General features: G+C 36.6%; 1 protein-coding gene across 2 annotated transcripts in view; it reads left to right on the top strand.

Moving 5' to 3' along the window:
* DCN (decorin) overlaps positions 1-17,297 on the top strand; it is a 42,670-nt gene extending 25,373 nt beyond the window's left edge. For both annotated transcript variants that reach the window (XM_077772191.1, XM_077772190.1), the window contains 5 exons: positions 374-587; positions 1,335-1,448; positions 6,753-6,846; positions 10,270-10,408; positions 16,524-17,297. In XM_077772191.1, coding sequence (XP_077628317.1) covers positions 374-587; positions 1,335-1,448; positions 6,753-6,846; positions 10,270-10,408; positions 16,524-16,718 — 756 coding nt within the window. In that variant the 3' untranslated portion in view covers positions 16,719-17,297. The remainder of the gene's footprint in view (positions 1-373; positions 588-1,334; positions 1,449-6,752; positions 6,847-10,269; positions 10,409-16,523) is intronic.
* Positions 17,298-24,094: the final 6,797 nt, after the last annotated feature.

Raw genomic sequence — 24,094 nt, forward strand, 5'->3', positions numbered from 1 at the left:
GATGGACTTTTAGATTAAAAAATTCACTGGGGCATGATGGATGCCTGTGGGACTGGATTGTTTTCAAGTATCTTGGGTTACTCTCATAATTTCAATCTTTAGGAGTATTTACTGTTGAAAAGTTAAGTGTCCATGTGTCTTATTATAATCTATATTTCATCACCTTAATTTCTCATGTTCAGATCCTCATTACATTTCTGAAATGAAAGAATCATGTTTGCTTAATTTTTTTCTGATTTCTTGCAATTTTATAGATTTCTGTTAGTCCCATGAATGAAATAAATAAACTACACACCTATTATATATATATCATAATATATATTATATATAATATGATATTACATATATTGTTGTTTTTGTTCACTATCTGCAGACATTGATTCTTGTCAACAACAAAATTAGCAAAATCAGCCCTGGAGCATTTACACCTTTGTTGAAATTGGAACGGCTTTATCTGTCTAAGAATCATCTGAAGGAATTGCCAGAAAAAATGCCCAAAACTCTTCAGGAGCTGCGCGCTCATGAGAATGAGATCACCAAAGTGCGAAAAGCTGTGTTCAATGGCCTGAACCAGATGATTGTCGTAGGTACAGATATTCTTATAACTCTAAGGCCAGGATTGAAGGTTCACCTTAAAAGATTCTAAGTAAGCTTTAGCTGAGGGAAGGTAAATTAGCTAGAACTTGCATGTCTTTAGCCTATAGGAGGCACAGTAGCAAGACCAGCAGAAATGAGATTTTGAATATGTGCCTTACAATGCTTTTGTTTCTCATCTTTAAGAATCTGGAAATGTGGAGAAAACTATAGGCCAAAGTCACCCTCATGCATTCCCAAGATGCAATGGAATGGATGGAATTAAGTAATTATTAATTAGAGATATGTGGGAGATACCTTTCCATTGTGGGGGTTGTTTCTATTGTGAACATCTATAAATCATTTGTTTTAACAAATGTGTTCTATATATGAGAACAAATGGTGATTACAATGCTAGTTTCAGATTATTTAAGATTGTAATTCATCTCAGGAAAGTAATAGCCCCATAATAAGTGTGACTTATAAACACTTGTGTTTGTCGATTTCTGGGTAAACCTTTTGCTTTATCATAAATCTTTGTGTTTTACTGTTATTGTTTGGTTTTTGTTTGCTTTAGTAAGAAATTTTTACCTTAGTTTGCTATCTCTTTGAAGAGCGTGTTCATTAATTTCTCTTTTGTTTTTCAGTCAAGTTGTTACTGACCCAAATTTCTCTTAAATTCCTTGTTGAAACAGACACGACTGTGATTTGCAATATCCTAATGCTGTTCTCTAAGAACTTTGCACTTATTGCATTTGTAGAGCTGGGCACCAACCCACTGAAGAGCTCGGGAATTGAAAATGGAGCCTTCCAGGGAATGAAGAAGCTGTCCTACATCCGCATCGCTGACACCAATATAACCACCATCCCACAAGGTGACAGAAAATTTTCCAAGGCAGTTTGACATCTAAATAGAAAAAACTTAACATTCAAAAAGAATGTTTTGAAAATTTAAATGGTGACTGAAGCATCCAACGTTATTTCCAGTAAATTGTCTACCCCTGTTTCTATTGAGCCTGGATGACCCCTGGGCTATCTAGGCTCATTGTAGACATGGCAAGATCTATAAAGTCTCTTCTGAGATATAACTTACACATAATGATTTCTTATTAAGGAATTGTGAGAGCACAGGGGAAAAAGTACAGTTGTTTAAGAATATAATGTCTCGCTGGTGTTAAAAGAAAAAAGATACACAGAAACACCTCTGAAATTGAGCCACTTTTTACTTTGAGTCAGTCTTTTAGCAAATTCCTTTCCATCTTACTCTGCCATTATGTAAGTGGTGACCACTTATATAATAAGTCTTATATAATAATATTGTAGAGAATGTTCATTTTGGTCTGTTTGCTTGAGTTCAATGTGTCCCTAATTGACTCTAAGATCTTGGACAAGTTATTCAGTATTTATGCCTTAATTTCTTTATCTGTAAAATGGTAATAATACTAATATACAGCTCATTAGGTTGTCTAAAAATTAAATAACTAATTAGAAAATATCAGGCCTGTAAATAAATAGTGGATTAATATTACATTTTATTATTCATAAAAATGTTTTGACATTCATTTTGCTTAGGCAAAGTACCAAACACTGGAGACAGGCCAGTGAATAGGGTATACTGCCTGCCTTCATGGGGCTTATTATCTACAACAAAGCCAGACAAATAGCCATCACCACACAACCACGGGGTCAAGGTTATCCAGCTAAGGGCTGGACACATAAGCCAGTCTTTGTGAATCAGAAAAGAAATCCAATCATTGTAAAGAAATGCCTCTAATTTTCACATTTTCCCTGCCCCAGTGTTTTAATCTTTCAAAAGCCCATCTGTAATCTCAAAATTTCCCCTTCATCTGCTTACATATCTTGTTCTTGGACTGAGCACAAAATGTAGGTTTTTTTGCCCGCAGAACACAATCATTATTGTGCACAATTATTGTGCTTCCACAGAAACTTCAGCTCCTGTGAGTACATATTCCATAGAATGGTTTCTTACCACCCCTTGCCCTCTCCATAGTCTTTTTTAGTCTTTTTGTTACAGAAAATGTTTTTCTGCCCATAATAGCAACTACTGGTATAGATAAGATAGATGAAAGGTAGATGATAGATAGATAGATAGATAGATAGATAGATAGATAGATAGATAGATAGATAGGGATTGATTAATAGTTTATAAACCACTTTCATATTGAGCCTCCAACTTGCTGCATGTAACAAGTGTCATTTTTTAAAATATTTATTTATTTTAAGAGAGAGAGCATGAGAGAGAGTGTGAGACAGAGAAGGAGAGGGGCAGAGAGGATCCCAAGCAGGTTCCATGCTCACTGCGGGGCTTGACACAGGGTTCATTCCCACAAAGGTGAGATTATGACCTGGACCACAGTCAAGAGGTAGACAGTCTGCTAGACAGTCAGTTAGACAACCTGCCACCCAGGCACCCCAACAAGTGTCTTTTTACATTCCCAGGGCAGATGTGTATATATCTGTTTATATACAATATATGCATCATATATAACATTATATTATCCCAAGTATAGATGTATATATATTTTTATGTTTTTAATATATTTTATATTTTAGTAATGTTTTAATTATTTAACTATAGTTAATTATGTTTTTCTATATAATACATACACATACATCTTGCCAAAGGCCATAGAGCTATAGAAGGCCAAATAAAAAACCTAGAACTTTTATTTATTAAACACTTACTATAAACATTACAGTAACTAAATTTTGTTCAGCCCTTATTAGGTAACAGGTATTGTGCCAAATGCTTTTTATGGATTCTTCTATATGAATCTCAAACCATTTCTCTATAAGAAGATTATCATGCCTGTTTAATAAATAAAGAAAACCAAACTTAGGGACATGAAGTAAACTGTGACCAAGGTCTTGGAGTTTGGAGGTGGCCAAGCTGGGGCTGCACTGTGCTGATGTCAGATCCCATGTGCGTGACCACTATACTCTGCTGCCTACCTAAGTCCTCTCTCTTATGCATAGTTATGCTGGGAAAATACATGAGTCTGCCTTTCCTAGGCCAGACTCTTATGCCTGAACATCACCAGCCTCTGGGAGTCTTAATGTCCACATTAATAATCTACTATCACTGATAGAAACACAAGGCAGAGGGATAAAGTGACGAGTTATGGTTTCTCTATTTAGACAACATGAGTGAGAGGTCTGACTCAGTCACGTAGTCTTTCTGTGACTTTAGACTCATTGTTGCACATCTCTAAAACCTAAGCGGGGCGCCTGGGTGGCCCAGTTGGTTAAATGTCCGACTTTGGCTCAGGTCATGATCTCGCGGTTCGTGGGTTCAAGCCCCACGTCGGGTTCTGTGCTGACAGCTCAGAGCCTGAAACCTGTTTCAGATTCTGTGTCTCCCTCTCTCTCTGACCCTTCCCCACTCATGCTCTGTCTCTCTCTGTCTCGACAATAAATTAAAAAAAAACTTTAAAAAAAACTTTAAAAAACAACAACTCAGCTTTGCTATCTATGGAGATATCAATGACACGTATCTTCTAGGATATTTATGAGAATAAATAGACACAAATAAGACTTATAATGTGCGTGTATCTGGCCCAAAGTAAGCTCTTATATTTACCTTCAAAATGAAAAGGAAACCGAGAAAAAGTAAGTAGAGTATAGGTTCTTTAGCTAAATGCTACGGTGGCAAAGGTTAATGGTATTCTTTACAAATTTGCCTCTCTCTATCCTATTGCAAAGTTGTCTTCCATAGTCAGTCTTTCTCCTGACTATAACTTTACTTTTGGGAAACTGACATTGCAAAATGGAAGACACTTAGAACCTAGGAAAGAGTTATGGATGTGATAATTATTGTTCTAGAGACATTACATTTTAGTAATATCTTTTCATGGTGATAGGAAAGAAGGATGTGTATTCAATTTGGTCTGCTATAAATTCACTCATTAATTATATATGGGAATATTTTAATAATCTACATTTGTTTTTTTTTTTAATGTTTTATTTATTTCTGAGAGAGAGAGAGCCTGAGCAGGGGAGGGTCAGAGAGAGAGGGAGATACAGAATCCGAAGGAGGCTTCAGGCTCTGAGTTAGCCATCAACACAGAGCCTGATGTGGGGCTCGAACCCATGAACCGTGAGATCATGACCTGAGCCGAAGTCGGACGCCTAACTGACTGAGCCACCCAGGCACCCCCACATTTGTTTATTCTAGGGAGGCTTGAGTGGTTGAAATCCCTTCTTCCAAGAGTGACTGTGTTTTCATGATATTTAGCCATAAGAACGATGCAATTGTGATTTTGTTACTGGACCCCCGAGACCAGGTTCTTGAGTCTCAGTGTCATAGAAATAAACACTGAACTCAAGGGAAAGAATGTGGGTGGAGTTTATTAGAGGTAACTTGTGTACAACGGAGCCAACCAGAGAAATGTTGCTCTCTGAAAGGGTATTATGCAAGACTTCTAAAGGCACTTTGCCTAGGGGAGAGGGGCTAGGATTTGGGAAGCATTCTTCAATCCCACAGTCATTATCTGTGGTCGTTAGTTTTCAGTGGACAAGAGACAATCACAGAATGCCTTTGCCTATGGTTGACATTCTTTTAGGGCTCCTGGAAAATAGAAATACTTGTGCAAGCAGGCTTTAAATTGTTACTTCTAATTTTGCCCAGACAACCATTACTCATAATGACTATTATCTCATTTGTTCGCTTTCCCAAAAGAAGGTATTTGTCTCTAAGTATATGGAAACTTTTAACCTTTGCCTCAGACCAGTGGCTTTACAGGAGTTAAGTCCCTCTTGCTTCATTTATACTGTGTCAACCTCATTTCCTTCAGTTAAGAGCACGCTAGTTAACTCCCTTTGCCTGTCTGGGGGCATTATACATTTCCCTACTTAGCAGCTAGATAGCCTCCGAATTTGTATCTGGGAGTCTCAGTTTCTTCATCTATGAATGGGGACTAACAAAAAATAATTTGTAAACTGAAACAATTAAATGAGCTAAGTTAGGGAACATGCCAGTATCAGCGTTCACCACATTTCAGACTTTCAGGGTGAAGTTCCCTTCCTTAGCATCTCCCTCACAAAACATAGCACCGTAGAGAAGTGAATAATAAGTTCAAATAACATACGGACTAAACTTTTACATTAACTAGACAGTATTGATAGAATCCTGCTATTGATAGAAAACATAACTTGCAGTTTTCCAATTTTGTTCTTTACGGACAAATAACCAACACTCTCTGCTAAGCAGATGTTAGTTCTACATGTAACCAATTTGCTCTTTTCTTTGTGGTCAGTGCTATTCTTCTAAGTGGAACAATATGCTCTTTAAAAGGCTGTATCAATGCATAATATATCCTCAGATGGCAGGAGGAAATGAAAATAAAATATTCAAACTTTTATATTAATATGACTAAATTTTTAGAAGTCGTAATCTTTCAAGAAGCACTGTCCAGAGGTTTCGTGGATACTTTGGAGAAATTACTTCCCCAGGTGTTCTACACATGGCAGATCACTTGATTATAGACCTCCGCATTCCTCTTGGGTAAAGGAACAGTCTTGATTTAAAAGGCCGAAGTAATCTTTAGCCCTTGTACACATCCGTGTTGCACAGGAATTTGATGCTGGGTGTGTTTGGCTTGTTTGTTTCTGTGTTTGATTTTTAATGTAGAAAAGCTGATTACGACTGAAGTACAGTATATCTGTTAATTATTCATAATGCCCATTAATGAAATACTTAGTTAAATTTGTCTATAGGTTTAACTTATACATAAACGCTTTATTATAGTTCAAATGCTTACCTAATTTTCGAGTTGTCTTCTTTTATCAATGGTAGTGTTAACTTATTAAAGAAACTCATGAGATTCAGGGTGTGACTTCAGCTCTCCGATTGGGTCTTGAGAATTCCTGAGAATTCCTGGGACAAAAATCTACTGTGTGACAAACCACAGTCCATATTTTTGTTAAAATCAAACTACGAGAAAAGGAAAAAGCGCTTGAACTACTTCCAGAACTGTATATTATTATGAGAGGGATGAAGAAAAATGATATAAAGCAAAACCAATGAAAAAGATGTAAAGCAAATCCTGTGACACTCTGTGTCTTTTAGAAAATAGGTGGCCTTCGTCATCATTAAGTCTTTCTACATCCCGTCATTACAATTATCTGCTAATGTTACATTTTGTACTTCCGTATTCCAGGTCTTCCTCCTTCCCTTACTGAGTTACATCTTGAAGGCAACAAAATCTCCAAAGTTGATGCAGCCAGCCTGAAAGGACTGAATAATTTGGCTAAGTAATAATATTCTTTCATAACTTATGTCAGTAAAATGGCTAGATGTATAGGTGTCTACGTGCTCAGAACAGAAATACCATGGGCAAATTCTGACCATATCACATTTTTTGATCTTGGTCCCAACCACCTCAGATCTCAGCATGCTCAATTATTTTTTAAAGAACTATGAAATAGCATACTTAGCATAACCATGAAGATTATCTACCATACTATGTTTAGATTTATTTAAACATATCTCATGTACAAAGCATCTGATTAAATCAGCATGCTTATTCCATAGGTTCTAACTTATGCATTCACTAGAAGGTTGATTAAATTATGATCCAGTGTTCAGAACTTGAAAGTGCCTTAAAATGAAAACTACCAGGACGTGAAAATACGGGGCGTCCCACACGACTGTATTAAGATAATTATGATGAGATTCTCACGCCTCTATTCTCTGAAGAGTTTAAAATGTCTCACAACATTTAGTGTAGTCTTACAAAAGTTACTGGGTTGCTTTTGTGTGTGTGTGTGTTTTTTTTCTGGCTCTTCTTACCTTTTTTTTTTTTTTCCCTAATAGGTAATCATTAGCTCCTTTCCTGCCTTCTAGCTTAACTTTAATCTTTCTATGTTTGCAATCTGGTTAAGTAATAAAAAGAGGAGAAGGCTTCCAAACTATTTGCTTTATCTTCAAAAAACACTCTGCTCTTGAATGGTGTTGCTGAATGTTCTTACGAAGGAGCATGGTGTTAGGCCAAATTGACTCACTCCTCTTTTTTTCTTTATAAATTTTATGGTAGATAAATCAATATAAACTATAAAATTGATCTTGAGAAATAGCTAAGACCAGATGATATATAACACAGCTTCTCCCATTTCTGTGGATATTCCCCAGTGAGCTTGTGGGTGGTGAGGGCTTAAGGTGAGCATACTCATGTACTATCATATACTGTATTACCCTAAGTCTCAGATGATAAGAAATCTAAAGCTATTTTAATTACAGCCTCTAATATAGCAAATATATTTTTGAAATAGTATTGTGCATCACTGACCTTTTTTTGTTGATTTGGTCTCTCTAGCTGCAGAAAATGGAAGAAGATAAGTTGCATTGCCTGTTGTATAGAATAGTCATTAGGACAGCTATTATGAGTGGTAGTGGTAGTCATAGAGATGTACAATAGTCTAATTCCAAATATGGTAAGCCATTAATAATATTTGTGTCTTTTTAGAAAAAAAGTTTATTTTATGCTGAAAGTGGCATGGAATTTATTTTTAAATTCCATTTATTAAATTGGAGCAGATTGACTCATGGGCCAAGCAAAATTTTCCAATTTGTTTGAATGTATCAAACAAATTTCTTTTTGTTTGGAATCAAGTCCTGAAAAATCTGTCTATGAAACCATCAAATCCTCATGTTGTTTACTCTTCACTGCTGTTGGAACATGAGACATGTTTGGGTATCGAAAATCAAAACTGTGAAAAGGAGAAATAAAGCAGCCACTGATCTCAGAACATTATGGGGCAAATGTTACAATTAGTTGTTAGGAACATGTGAGGAGAAATAATATATGCCTCTCTTCAAAAGTATAAGATGGTTTTCAGACAAACTTCCCTTTTGTTATATATGTATACATATAGTATACATATAGCACCATCTCCTTTACTAGATGAAACACTCTTCAGTGGAAGGAATCGTGGTTTTTGAGCCATGTGCCCTCTACCTTCCTAAGGCTAAGATAACATCTTGAACATAGCAGGTCCCCCAAAACATTTATTGATTGAATATATAAATAGATCATCAGAAAAGTGAAGTTTCTCTGAATCAGTTATTAAGAATATTATACTCTAAAAATGTATTAGCCCAAAATTGAATATGGGATTTGGAATGTTGTAAGAAATGGGAGACATGGGTCTGTGATAGAAGAGACAAGAGATAAATATCTAAGACTGGGGGCAAAACAAATTGTTCTCTGCCAAGATGCCAGGTTAATAATCAATAGCTAAGCTAACACATTTTATTAATAAACTAAAATTAATATACAGTGATATCAGTTATTTCAAATCTCAAGTCGTGATTAAAATCGAGAGACTTGGGTTACATGCAATAGAATATAAATCCCAAAATGACTCAAAAATCAGAACTAGCTGAAGGCAAGCTAAAATGATCCTGCTGAAAGTTCCCAAGTCTGTTCTACATCATTTGAAGGAGCCCAGTAGAACCCTCCTCTTTCTCTTCCTTTGAGCTTTCTGATTCTCTTTCATTTCCTTGTTGCCTCATCCTGGGTATCTCCTCTCTGCCCTTTTGGATTGGCATCTCCCTAGTTTGACAGAGTCATTCATCTTCATAATGCCAGATAAACCAGCCTGTCTCCCTGTTAACCTCTTCTAACTTTTGAATCCCATTGACTAGGAAGAAACCTCCGGGCTGCAGAACTTTCACTTGTTATGCATTTAATTTAAAAAATGCATCCCAAAACTTTGAGTGGCATTGTATAAGAAATGTCAAAAAGGCCAACACACAGACATGTAGGTCAGAGATCAGGGTCAGAAGCCAGGAATGCTGGCACCAGGCAAATTCTGATAGTAGCCGATGATCACTGAGAAGCTCAAACAAAAGCAAAATGCCAATTCTGTTAACCTTCTTGGCAGGTATGTTTACTGATTCATTAGAACCTTCTATCTTTTATTTCCAATGAAAAAATTTATGTAATAAATATACAATTGCTGATTTCTAAAATGGCCAAAATGATACTAGTACTCTTTTTAGTATCATAGGGGGCAAATTCATTATATGCGTTATACAGAGAAATCAATTCAACATCTAGTCATTGATCATAAGAAGCTCTGTATTAGTACTGGATACGCTGCAAAATAGTCACTTTTGTCTAGAAGAGACCACAAGTACACAGTCCCTTGAATTTTTTAAAGAGGGTGATAACAGGAGGCTCTAGGAGCATTTACTAGGGGTACCTATCTAGTCTGGTAGGATCAGCAGAGTTTCAAAGAGAGTGAGTTGGGGCACCTGGGGAGTTCGGGCAGTCAAACCCAAGACTCTTGATTTCAGCACAAGTCATGATCTTTTGTTCAGAGCCCAGGGTTGCTGCCAGTGCAGAGCCTGTTCAGGATTGTCTCTCTTACTCTCTCTCTCTCTGCCCCTCCCCTGCTTGCATGCATGTGCTCTTGCTCTCTCTCTCTCTCAAAATAAATAGATAAATATTTTCAGGAAAGAGAAAGTGACTCTAAGTTGGGAACTTATGAACACATGGGCTTTATGTAGGCTCAGCAAGTTTGGAAAAAAGCACTCTAGGCAAAGGGAACAGTAAGTAAGTGCAAAAACAAAGAACATCCTTGCCATTGACTTGATAAATCACACAATGCCTGTGAGAACGGCATCCATGTGCCCTGAGCAGGGCATGCATTCATTTCCGCTTCCTTCTGCAGGTTGGGACTGAGTTTTAACAGCATCTCTGCTATTGACAACGGCACTCTGGCCAACACTCCTCATTTGAGGGAGCTCCACTTGGACAACAATAAACTTATCAAAGTACCTGGCGGGCTGGCGGAGCATAAGTACATCCAGGTAATGCAATGCCACTACACCTGTGAGGAGTCTTGAGGGAGCAAACCCTCCCTCCTGGGATACGAGGAGGCAGGACGCTCTGCCTGGGAATATTTTTGCAGAAAGATATTTTTAATGTTTCCACATCATTATTCATTCTGGTTTAATGAAAAATACAGGCTTGAATTATTATTTTTAATAGGAATATCACCTTAAACTTATTATAATGCTACCTGCTAGGACATAGTATTTTTTAGGAAGCAGTTAGGATAGTTTCAAGTCATAGATCAGTGTAACAAAAACATACTACTTGAAAAAGATGAAATCATCTGTGATGAAGAGATGTGGAATAAAAGAGCAATTTTAACTTTTAGCTTTAGCAGATGTCATGAAGGTCCAAAGGAATGTTCTGTGACTGAGTTAACTTCATGTAAGTTACCAAGCTAGAGTACATGCATAAGGATAAGAAGTTATGGTCCAGTGGCCCATGGAGATAATAGAGCTTTGTAGTCTGTAAACCTATAAATGTAAGTCAGCTCATCAGTTTAAATAGTGATTTTTTTTCATATATAAAAATACAGATTTCCACTGTTACTCTGAGGAAATGACACAAATATGTTATTCAAATTTTATATTTAAAAAATTAATAATGTGGTTATTCATGGATTTTATGTGTTGGCTTAATTTATCTAATTTTCGGTTTCTTTAAAGGTCATATTTAAATTGCTTCTTTCAGAAATTTACATAGGTGCTTAGTTCAACCATGGTGATTGAGAAATTATGTCTTAACATTGACGCCCTATTACAGATAAAACCTTTTTATTAAGTTGCCATTTGGTAATCAACTTTTTTGCTTGTGGTTCAAGATAGGTTTATTGCTTACTCTGCTCTCGATTATGTCAAAATGTTATTGACCTCTTTTTGTATTGGTTTGTGACAAAAAGTCCAAATGAAATAGATACCACCATTCACGTTAGCTAGATTTCAGCAAAGTATCTGAATTATAAGTATGAAGATGACACTTGAACATATTTTATTTCATGCTGATTCTTTTTTAGTGGGTCTTTGATGGTGATAGGATAATGAGTAAGCAGGTCTGAAGGCACAAGAGAAAACAAGACACTTTTAAGACCTAGGAATCGCTACCATTGTTACTATTAAGATTTCTGTTGGTAGTGGGCATTTTTGGGGGGGGTGGGGAGACTCTTTCATTTTCATTTTTATATCCCAGAATAATCAGTTTTACCTTCTTGATTGCCGTTTTTCAAATGTCAGTCTGGACATATTATTGAGTTCATAAGTTTAATGAGTTTCTTAAGAACATGTGTGAGATAGGAAAGGATAGAATAGGATGCGTGGAAAGAAAGTATCACTGTAATGGTAAGTATTTCATAAAAATGTTGTTTAAATGCATATATATACTAAATTTATATTTATACTATTTATATATACTAAATTTATATATACTAAACCTCCGTATACAATGTGTTTCTTATTGTGAGTCACAGAGAAAAATTTATAAAACATGCTATTTTGAAATCTTTGTTGAATATCAGTAAATATCATGGGCATTTTCACAAGACCTCACATTCAGAAGGGTCTCACTCTTCGTTTTCCATATCTAATTGGCTATCCATGCACCCATTTCATCTCTTATAGGCTCTCTTCATCTTCTTATAAGCTCTTAGGGATTTCGCTTATCTTACTGCCTTTTTTGGTAAACATATAACTCAGTTATTTTTAGCAAAATTATATACTTGTTCAACCATCACCACAATCCACTTCTAGCACTTATATTATTCCCAAATATTCTTTGTATCCATTTTCAATCTCATCCCCTGTCATAGGAAAACATTACTCTACTTCGTTCCTCCATGGATTTGCCTTTCTTGGACATTTCATATAAATAGAATCACTTATTGTAATGATTTTAGGTCACCTGTAACATAGCATCTATCAGTAGTTCATTCATTTTCATCAGTGAATAGCATTCCATTGTGTGTATATACCGTTGTAGACTCTGAGTCTAGAGTCTTTCTTGTCTAGCAAGAAAGCAGGGCACAGGATTAAAATACAAGAGATGGCTAATGTCCGGGAGAAGACAAGAGCCCCTATTAAGAGTCCGTGCTCTGTTCTTATTAGGATCAGAAGGCTTACAAACATGGTGATGGACGTGCACAAAGAGACAATAAAACTGTGAACATTAACTATGGGACGTGAGGGAAAGGGAGTCTTGAAGATATGTGGGGTTAGGGGTTTGGGTTAGTACAAAACAAAATCCTGCCGCTGAGCAAAAGGTTGCTTACAGAAGACAAGAAGCACCACTTCTGTTTACTGAAACTGGTCTAGGGGACAAGAAAGACAGAGCATGCTACCTCAGGGTCAACAAGGCCCTTTCTTTTATTAATTAGCTCCACTCTGGGCAACTTTGCCCTGCAGACATTTATAGTAATGGTCCTTCCTTCCTGTGAAAGCAGCTTTCTGCTATAGTACTAAGTTGGGGGCTTCTGCTCTGAATACCTTATCTTGTTTATTTCATATACCTTTGTTCTACATTGGGGCCTTTGCCCCACCGTGTCTATACTGGGGCCTCAGCTCCACCCTCTCTCTACCTATTTGCCTAATCTTGTTTACCCAAACTTGGGTGTGAACATCCTATGGCTTTCTAATTCTTTATGCCTTATTAACCCATCCGTGAAAGCCTAGGGAATTCCTAAACTGATTCTCCACAATATAGCACATTTTGTTTTGATGACTTTAACCTTTGATTGTGTTTTGAAGTTGGGAGTGAAGGTCTTTTAACATTGTTCTTATTTCTCAAAAATAAGAACTATTCTTGTTTCTTTGTATTTTCTTACAAATTTTGGAATCAGGTTTTAATTTTTGCAAAAATAGCCTGTTAGGACTTTAACAGGGATTGTATCGAATCTATAGATCAATTAGGGATGAACTGTCATCTTAACAATATTGAGTCTTCCAATTCATAAACATGGAATATCTCTCTATTTCATATTATTTAACTTCTCACAGCAATGTTTTTTCATTTTTTGTATACATGTCTTACAATTATTTCACTAAGTTTATTGTTATTTTATTTATTATTTTTGATGCTGTTGTGAATGGTTACCTTAACTTCATTTTTGAATTGTTTTTTCCTAGTACAGTAAAACCTTGGTTCCTGAGTATAATTCATTCCAGAAACATGCTTGTAATCCAAAGCACTCATATATGAAAGTGAATTTCAAGAACCATTGGCTCAGTTGTGACCATGTGACATTTGGTGTCACATACTACTCGTTTTGCAAGACATCACTCTTTTATCAAGTTAAAATTTATTAGAAGTGTTTGCTCATCTTGCAGAACACTTGCAGAACAAGTGACTCGCAATCCAAGGTTTTACTGTATATGTAAATAAAATTCATTTTTTTATTGATCTCCTATCTTGATACCATCCTGAAATTGTTTTATTTGCGGAAGTTTTTGTGCATGTCTTTGGATATTCTGTTTTTGGGATCATGTCATTTGTAAATAAATATGGTTTTAGTTAATCTTTTCTTATCTGAATTATTTTCTTTTTTCTTTCTTTCTTTTTTTTTTTTTTTTTCTGAATTTTTTTTTTTTTTTTTTTTTTTTTTTTTTTTTTTTTTTTCCTTCATTGCACTGGCTAGAATCTCCACTGCAATATTGAATAGAAGGAATGAAATTAGACATCTTTGCCTTGTTGTCTATTTTAAGAGAGGGATGGACATTCAACCTTTTACCATTCAGAGTGATGTTACCTACAGGTCTTTCGTAGATGCTCTTTATCACGTTAAGAAATTTTTCTTATCAGTTTATTGAGAGTTTTTGTCATGATTTTTTAAAATGCTTTTTTCTGTGTCTGTTGAGATTATCATGTGGTTTTGTCTTTTATTCTTATAATAAGGTAAATTAAATTAATTAAATTTTCAGTTAAAGCAATTTTACATCCCTGGGATAAATTATGCTTGGTCTTGGTGATGGTGTAGAATCTTTTTATATTTTGTGAGATACAGTTTCCTTATAAATTGTTAAAGTTCTATGTCTATGCTTATATGAAATATTTGACTGTAGGTTGCGTGTGTATGTATGTGAGGTGATTTTTGTCTGGTTTAATGATAGAAAATAATGACCTCAGAAAATGAGTTGAGAACCTAATTTTCTTTTCTACACAGGCTAATCCTTGCTTTATGTCTTGACATTTTCTTCTCTCATCTTCAGTATTAGCCATAAACTCTAACCAAACCAGCCCCCCCCTTTCTTGTTAATCACTGCTAGAAAATAGAGAAGGGAAAATGAAAAGAAATTTTCAAAGTCTGAGAATTATAAAAAAAAATAGTTACAGGTATTTTTTGGCTTTAATATCCCTTGTTTCTGTTTTTATATGGTATCTATTCTCTTCCTTCTAAAACCTTTCTTAAACAAGACCCTTTTCACCTGCATAAAAAAATATGAATGTTCTGGGAGGTGGAGCATCTCATAGGTTTTATAATGCACTTTATAATTGCCACATCACTATTATATTTTAATTTTGGTTGTATGATAAGTCATTTCTCGCTCTTCAGAAATCACCTCTACATGAAAACCCATTTCTTAAGCCCTTTCATAAGTCTGATATTTAATATACATGAGAAAAATCTGTGAACAAGTTACCATTCTCTTAAACATAATCATAAAATACATTTCAGAAAAAAAATCTAAAGAACTATAGAATTCTATTCATAAGGTAGAATTTGTAACATGGAGTAGATTGTCATTAAAACTTCCTGGGTCTGGGGCACCTGGGTGGCTCAGTTATTTGAGTGTCCAACTCTTGATTTTGGCTTAGGTCATGATCTTATAGTTCATGAATTTGAGCCCCACGTCAGGCTCTGTGCTGACATTGCAGAGCCTGCTTGGGATTCTCTTTCTCCCTCTCTCTCTGCCCATTCCCTGCGTTCTCTCTTTCTCTCTCTTTCTCAAAATAAATAAATTAACTTAAACAACTTTCTAGGTCTATTCATTCCAAATGCTGTGACACTCCAGTGTTTCTTAGACTTTGTTATTATTTTGATTCAAATACTTCACACACTCTTCTTGTCCATTATATATCACTTCTTCATTTTGCATAATCTTATTAAAAGGTCCATTATTTTATCTTTGCCTTGAAAACATTCCATGTAGACACAATTTATGAAATAACATAAATTTATTCATGTACTCATTTAACATATGTTTATTAAACAACTACGCTGTTTAATAGACAGTGATGATACAGTCATGAACAAAACAGAACAAGTTTCCTTCCTCATGGAGCTTTTATTCTAGAGAAGGAAAAAAGACAAAAAAACAAATCTATAATATGCCATATAGTGATAATTACTATGAAGATTTAAAGTAGTGCGACTGGGATAGAGAATGGCAGCATTGGACAGTCAGGGAAGGAGTCTCCGGTAAGAAGAAGTTACATACATTACATGAAAGAGTAAGACTTGTAGACACCCTGGAGAAGGTCAGGCCAGGTGGAAGAAACCATGTGTGCCAACCTAAGGAAGGACCATGATCTTTGTAATAGAAGAAAAGCAAGTAGGCCAGTTAGATTGAATAGTGAGGGGAGATGAGGTCAGGCCGGAAGGATGGCAGATCATGTTGGATTTGTGGGCCATTGTGAGAACTTTGTACTTTATTCTGCATGAGATAGGAAGCGACTGGAGTGTTGAGGCAAAGAGTAATAACTTGGCTTAATTTTTTAAATAATTGCTTTATGAGCTAAGAAAAGAAAAAAGAAAGAAGAAGGGAGGGAGAGGGGGAAGGAAGGAAGGAAGGAAAGAAGGAAGACTGACTTTGAAGCAAAAGAGGAAGCAGGAAGGACAACATTAAAGGCAACTTAAATCATCCAGGAGGACACAATGGCAGTTTTGGACAATGTTGGAGGAGTCAACATGGGGACAAGGACTGGGTTCTGGGTACGTTTTGAAGACTGAGCCAGCAGCATTTGTTGATGGTTGGGCAGAGAGTGTAGGAGAAAGGAGGGGTCAGGGTGAAGAGTAAAGAATAAAAGAAAAAGAATAAGGTATTTACATAAATGGCTCAGTATATTTAGAGGAAAATAATCATTCTTTATTATTTCATTTTGCAGGTTGTCTACCTTCATAACAACAATATCTCTGTAGTTGGGTCTAACGACTTCTGCCCACCTGGATACAACACCAAAAAGGCTTCTTATTCAGGTGTGAGCCTTTTCAGCAACCCAGTGCAGTACTGGGAGATCCAACCATCCACCTTCCGATGTGTCTATGTGCGTTCTGCCATCCAACTTGGAAATTATAAATAACTCCCAAGAAAGTCCTCGTTTTTATAACCTGGAAAAATCCCATTAATATCATTGCTCAAAGAAAAAAAAAAGAAAGAAAAAAAAAAGAAAGCTAGATACTGGAAACCTAACTGCAATGTGGATCTTTTTCCCACATGATTTATAATGCATAAAGCCAAATATGCAGTTTAAATAATTGCCTACAATAAAAAAAATATTTTGCCTGCCATTTTCAGAATCCTTTTTTGAAGCTTTCCGTTGATGTTAACTGAGCTATTGCAGGGATTTTTTTTTTTCCCTAAATGTAAAATTTGGAGTAAATGTATATATACGTATATATACATTTCAACAATTTAGTAAAGCTTTTCTTGTTCAATTTTCAGAAGGAATCAAATAAAAAAAGTATTGATCTTCTGTAACTCATAGGCTTTTAGATCCTTTGACATTACGTTAAACTGCAAATTCTGTCTAGCTCTGTATTAAACCCTGTTATTACTGGTAAAGCCTCATTTGAATATGTAAATTCAATACAGGCTATGTAAAATTTTCGCTAATGTCATCATTTTGAAAAAAATAAATTAACAAAAACATTCAAAATTACTATTGTATAAAAGTGTAATCTTCCCTAAACTCAGTTTTCTGAAGAGAGCAGACATTGTGCTCTTGGCAAAAATAGCACATCTTTTCAAGTTCTCAGCTATTTCTTTAACTCCTGTTTTTTGATACTTGTGTATTAGAACTTACATTACTTATATTCAGTGCTAAGCTGATAAAGCACAAAGCTGATTTTTCCTGATTGGTCTAGAAAGCTGGTATTTTCAGTTACTAAGACAGTAAATCAGTTTTAAAACATGATGTGTATAATCAGGCTGCTCATTGGATATTTCTATAATTACTAGATTAATATTCTAATATTCTAAATATTAGAAATATTTATTGCATTTAGTTAAATCTTCAAATTTAGATTTTTTTTCTGCAGGATTTATAAAGACCTATCAAAGCAGACCATCCATCAAGCCTGGGGAATAGGCCGATTTACAAAAAGTAGAGATATGTCAAAAACTGTATTTAAGCTCTCCACGTCTAACAAGCAAATATGTGAGGATGATTGTTTTTTTCTACAGCGTTGGATGCTTTATGGTTGCAAACACTGACAACCAAATCCAAACTGATTTAAACCATAAAGGAAAACTCAAACCATCCTGCAGTTTGAGTAGGCTGTAGGTACAACTTGATCGGAGTTCCAGCCAAGTTTCTCTGTATCTCTTTCAACTTCGCCTTCTTTCATTACATTTTCAGGCTGGCTTCCCTTATGGTTGAGAAAATGCATCTCCCTCATCATTTACAACTGAGAACACAAAAGCATATCAACACAAAATTTCCAGAAGTCATGAGATTCTGTCTCATTATTACACAGCAATCTCACAGCCCTAATAGAGGACATGAGTAAATACCATTTTATAGAAAAGTAGACTGAAGTCAGGAGAAATTAAGGAACTTTCCTATAGTCAAATACCTGGAAAATACATGGAAACAGAGTGGTCTCTTTTGATCTTTGTGTAAATCGGGGCCAGATAGAAAATAGAATTTACCTCTGAGAGTTCAAATGAATGGAATGAAAGGACTGTTATACAGTGTGCACAGTTTACTGCACCAAAAGAGGGATGATGAGGCACCAAGAGATGGCAGTGGTGTAAAGCCATTGCCACACAAATGGCTACGTTGTCCGCGTAGAATTGAGTTTCTGGATCCAAGTGAGAGGACAGCACTGGAGGATTTCTATGCCTGGGGTCTGTGCTCCTGGAGGGAAGCCACAGCTGCTAACTGTGAGGTGTTGAAACAGGGTCTCTCCCCCGCTCCCCTTGTACGTCAAATCCTCCCACTGATTAAGCCTAAAGGAAAGACAACCATCCAGAAAGCTAGAAAGATGAAAGCTCTTCCTGGGGTAAGATGAAGATGGGAGAAAAATCGATCTGGTCAGAGCATTTGGAGAATGACTAATTAGTCCAGGCACTATAATTATATCTGTAGCATTACAAATACCTGTAGCATTAATCTGTAGCATTATTACAAATTTCAGCAGACACAGATAAATATTATATTCCCCTCCTATGTCATCCCAGGTGCCTTTTCTGAAGCCCAATTATTTTAGACTTTTCTGTATTGGTCAGAGTTGCTAACAAATAAAACAATATTTGATGAAACCTTGTCAAATGATTAACTGAATCTGGTTTTCCATTCGGAAGCATGGGGCTATTTTTATAATGGCTTTGACTAAAGCAGCATTTACTTATTGAAAGGAATATGACCAGTGTTAAAAATAAAAGTGTAATCAGAAAACTTGCACTATCACTATTAATGGATGGTCAATTATTTGTGCATATTGTTATGCACAAATTTGGCAGGAAATAAAAATAATATTTGGATGATCATGAGAATCAGCACTTACAGCTCTAAGCTCTTGAAGTCAGTCATTTTCTTCATTGCAGCAGTAACTGCCTGAAATGCACAGTCCTTTGTGTGAGCTATTTAATAACATGCACGTCTTTCATGAAGTGATCATGTTAGACATTCATTTAGTCTGACATCAGGCAAAAAGTGGGAGAGGCTGTTTATTGATTTAGCTAACTCCATTCATTCATTCATGCATTCATTCATTCAGTAAACTTTTTTGTTTATTGGGAATATAAGTCCTGGTAGAAAGATAACAACAACAGATATTTATTTCTGGAGTTTATTTCGTGCACACAAAGCTTCTGTGTTAGGCTGCATTTGGTCCATATCTGCTTATCACAGAACTCCCATAAGAATGTACTGTTCCTATTTCACAGATGATGAAATTTAGAAATCGTAAATGCAGAATCAGAATTATAACCACAGTGTGTGCTGATCTAGTTAGGGTTGGCCTCCATTTTCGCAATAGTTTATATGACTCAAAGCATGTCAAGGCCAAAGGCGTTAGTTGTAAAAGCTGAGAAGAGACTCTATTCCTGGTTCTTAGCAGTTCCTCTGCATTGTGGTAATAGGTGAGTGTCCAGAGGCGCAAGATAAAAACTATCCTTTATTCAGCTCTATGTTTTAAGTGTACATACAGTCTCATTTAATACTTACATTAGCCCTGTGGACTATGTATGGTTGTTTAATATCTTTTTAAATAAGCAAATGAAGCCCCGGGGAGGTCAAATAATTTCCACATGGAAACACAGCTTGTAATTAAGAAAAGGCAAACTGTTCATTCCTTCAATGTGTTGCCTCCTGCTACTTTAGAAAAAAATGAGTTTGTGTCCAACAATGAACAATTACTGCACACTCACAGCATCTTTCATCTCATTTGCTCTATTATGCAAGGTGATAAGATAATGGTTCATCGCACCAATGTGATGTGTTAAATTTTAAAAAAGATACATTTGTTTGTTAAAAAATATTCAAACTACAACACTGTTCAACTTTAAAAACGTTCTGTGTTAGCACCGTCCAATATGGTACTTATTACCATATTGAACATATCTTTGTGTCGGTGTGAGGGGGCCACAATGCAACCATTAACATCAACTTTCTTTTCATCTTTATAAAATACTTACTTATTTTTTTTTTGTTCTTATTTTTGTCAACAATTGTGTTTGATTGTGTGTGGATTACGTAGGAGGCTAGGAAGTGTCTTTTCGCCTCTGACCCTTTGTGGCTGGCTAAGCACCTTTCATGCATTCATGCTAGTTTTAAGTCATCTTTCCATATTCAAGCGACCCAAGTTTTCCAGAACACAGTACTGAAGTTTTGTTTTTTTTTAATGCATTCTTCGCCAATGACCTTGATCTGGCAATGAAAATTACTATGTCATTCTCATCACATAAATCAAGCGTAAACTCGTCTCTGCTTTCCTTCTGGTTCACTCATTTTACTGAATCATCATCATTATCTTCTTTTTTTTATTTTTCCTTCCTCCTGCTCCATAATATGGTTCCAAGGAACTCCATTCCCCAGCTTATTGCAGCTGCAGATGCAAGATCTCATTGCTTTATCCTCCATGCAAACAAAGAAATGCCTAATCCCTCAAGTCAACCAAAATGTTACATACAACAATTTCCCATTCATCCAGAGCTCCTTCTGGAAGACTGGCCCAATGCACACACAACTCTTTACCAGACTCCATTGCCCGTCAGACTCTGATCTCCCACAGCAGAGATATTACAGGTTGCTGACTCGATATCACAACCATTTCATCCTTCGCTCTGCTGCTCATGTCTTCATTCCCACATTGACTGCTGAATAATTTTTTAAGCAGATTGGCTTATGTATCCCAGGGCACCATCTGCCCGCGTTCCTTCGAATCTCAGGTCTGGGACAGACTGCTGATTTCACACCACAAAACAGAACAGTGCAAAACAAAGAAAAACCAAGAGAGGGAAAACATGCAACTTAATGAAGTCAAAAGCGAACATAAACATCCTGGAATGCAAAACAACCTTCACATGGATTGAAATAGTAGAAGACAGTCCACGTGTTCCCCTCAATGGGAGATCACGGAGGAAGGACTTGGGAGCGGTGCCTCTTGTGTATGTGGCTCATAGTGTGTGAGCCATTGGTGATCCGGAGACTTTCTCCCTAGGCCATTTATGGACCGTAAAGGCTAAGTGACTGCTTCCAGGTTGTCATGAACAAGCACAGGGACACAAATCAATTGAAAGTATATGTAAAATATCAAAATAATCCAACCCTCCTGCCCAAGCACAATATATCACCAGGTACATATTACTTTGTTTATTCAACAGAAAGTTATGAAAGCCCAGCTAGATAACTGACACTGTCTTAGTGGTTGACATAGAGCAAAGAAGGGTGTCTCACAACCAAACAGCAGATGTCACAGTGGGAAGGGACACAGCAGGGAATGACCCATGAGATAGGAAACAAGGAGTGTGGGGGGGTGGGACGACCTTCAGATAAAGTGACATGTGAGCAGGGATATGAAAGACAGAAGGAAGCAACCGCTCCCCCCCCCCAAAAAAAAGCTAAGAGCGAGGGTGCATGGCATGTTCTAGTGACAGCAGAGAGGTCAAATGTGAACAGAGTAAAGGGAGTAAGAAGAGGAAAAGTCAGAGAGGAAACAGGAACCTCTACCTAGTAGGGTTTTTTTACACAATTTTATTATATTTTTCTAATTTTTTAAATGCTTCTGTGAGAGAGAGAGAGACAGAGCTTGAGCAGGGGAGGGGCAGAGAGAGAGGGAGATACAGAATCTGAAGCAGGCTCCAGGCTCCGAGCTGTCAGCACAGAGCCCAATGTGGGGCTGGAACTCACGAACCATGAGATAGTAACCTGAGCCACAGTCGGAGGCTTAATTGACTGAGCCACCCAGGCGCCCCCTTTATAGGCAATTTTAAAGACTACCTTTCTTCTGAGCACGACTGGAAGCTATTAAAGACTTCTCAGTGGAAAAAAAACTTGATTCAACTGTCTTTGAAGGGACATCTCCGACTGCAAAAATCATAGGGCGACAAGAGGGATGCAAGAAGGATATTTAAGACATTATTGCAATAACCAAGCACGATATGATGCTGGTTATGGGTGGCGTGTGACCTGGATGGTAGCAGAGAATTTGCTGAGAAAGGTCACACCATGGAGGTGTTTTAAAGATACAGAGGACAAGGAGGGCTGAGAAACCAAATGGGGAAGGAGACAGAATAGAGACAAGAATGACTCCAAGAATTTTGCCCTGAGCCACTGAGAGGATGAAGTCACCATTGCCCAAGATGGGAAAGCCTGAGGAGGCAGATGGGGAGGTAGAGGGGGAGAATATCAAAAGTTGTTTTTGGATGCATTCATTTTGAGATTTCTATTCAATTTCCACACAGAGGTATCAAGGAGGCTTTGGATTTAGGAGTCTGGCTCAGGGGAGAGGGTTGGGCTACAGGCACAAATTTGGGAGATACCAGAATATAGATTGTCCTTTATCAGTGCAGAAATGACTTGGCTTTATCCACACTAAGCCATCCCACTGTACATGTTAACAACACATCTTACAGGGCCAATTCTGGCCTTTTGCAATGTTCTTGTGGTTTCTAAGATAAATAAACATATTATATGTTTCCCTCTGGATGCCTTTGCTAAGATCATGTCAGCATTTCCAAAACAGTCCTTGCTTAAACAACACTGAGAAAGTAAAACCTCTTGGGGAGAAAGGATTTTATTGTTTTTGAAAAGATCCCTGTATTTTCTCTTACGAGTTTAGAATTGTATAAAAATGGTTTAGTTTCTGTTTCCCTCAAGAACTCATATTAACAAAAGTGCAGCTTGGTGCCTGTCTCGAATGTGGGCTGATAACTTGCTGGTGGTTTGACAGTTATGAATAAACAGTTCTGTACCGTAAGGCAAGCATATTCCTGAAACTGCACAAGGTCTCAGTGGGCTTCAGACACTGTCCCAGCACATTTAACTAGAAAACCTTGGAAATGTGTACAAATTCCATGGCTGAAGTGATTATACTATGGAATCCTAGCATAGACAATCTGTAATAACTTATACCGATCACCAGTTTATCAAGAATACACATGGTCATTGGATCTGGAATTGATCTATGATAAATGGAAGATATTTCTCTGGAAATAATTTACCTTTTCCCCTCTTTTCACAAAACCAGTTATCTGCATGTGCGGGGAGATGGGAGCAAACCCCTTGCAATACTAGCATAAGAAAAAAATTAATTAATTTAATCATCCATTTATTCCTTTAATTCACACATTTACCGAGGACTTAGAATCTAACCTCAACTATGATAGGTCTGGAGATAGTAAAAACAAAAAAATCCATACTTTTCCCTGTAATAAATAACTGAGGTATGTGAAAGTGAGAAGTTTCTTCCATAAACTTTAAAAATGAATTCAAGGATAAAGTCTGAGAAGTTTCTGAGAGGAAACGAAAACCAAGACTATTGTGTACCCCTTCACGATTAAAAATTATGATGTTAAACAAATTTCCTGTGGCTGTCGTTGACTTCAGAAAAAAACATCTGGAACACAGTAAGAAACACCAGGCCACCTACAAATCACAGAGCTGTTACTGAGGTCGAGGCAATGATAAACAAAGCTTAGGAGACCAGATGTTTCTGGATGCAGTATCTTGATTAAGATGTTCTCATACCATCTGGATTGATAGATGGATTTTTTTTTTTCTGGTGTATTTCTTCCTAGCTTCAGCAACTCTCATTGATAGATATATTGAGATCTATTTACCTAAGACAAGTGACAAAAGACCTAGAAATTTCTAGAAGCAATGTCCATGCAAAAAAAACCCTTGAAGGACTCATGTATGAGAGGTACAGTTTAGCCCAAGTTTGGAAGTTGCTGTCACATTCACAAACCTTACATTTTCTCCAGATATGTAAAAGTGGACCAGTGTCCACT

The sequence above is a fragment of the Crocuta crocuta genome, unplaced genomic scaffold (assembly GCF_008692635.1).
Source record: "Crocuta crocuta isolate KB4526 unplaced genomic scaffold, BGI_CrCroc_1.0 scaffold216, whole genome shotgun sequence".
Taxonomy (NCBI): Eukaryota; Metazoa; Chordata; class Mammalia; order Carnivora; family Hyaenidae; genus Crocuta; species Crocuta crocuta.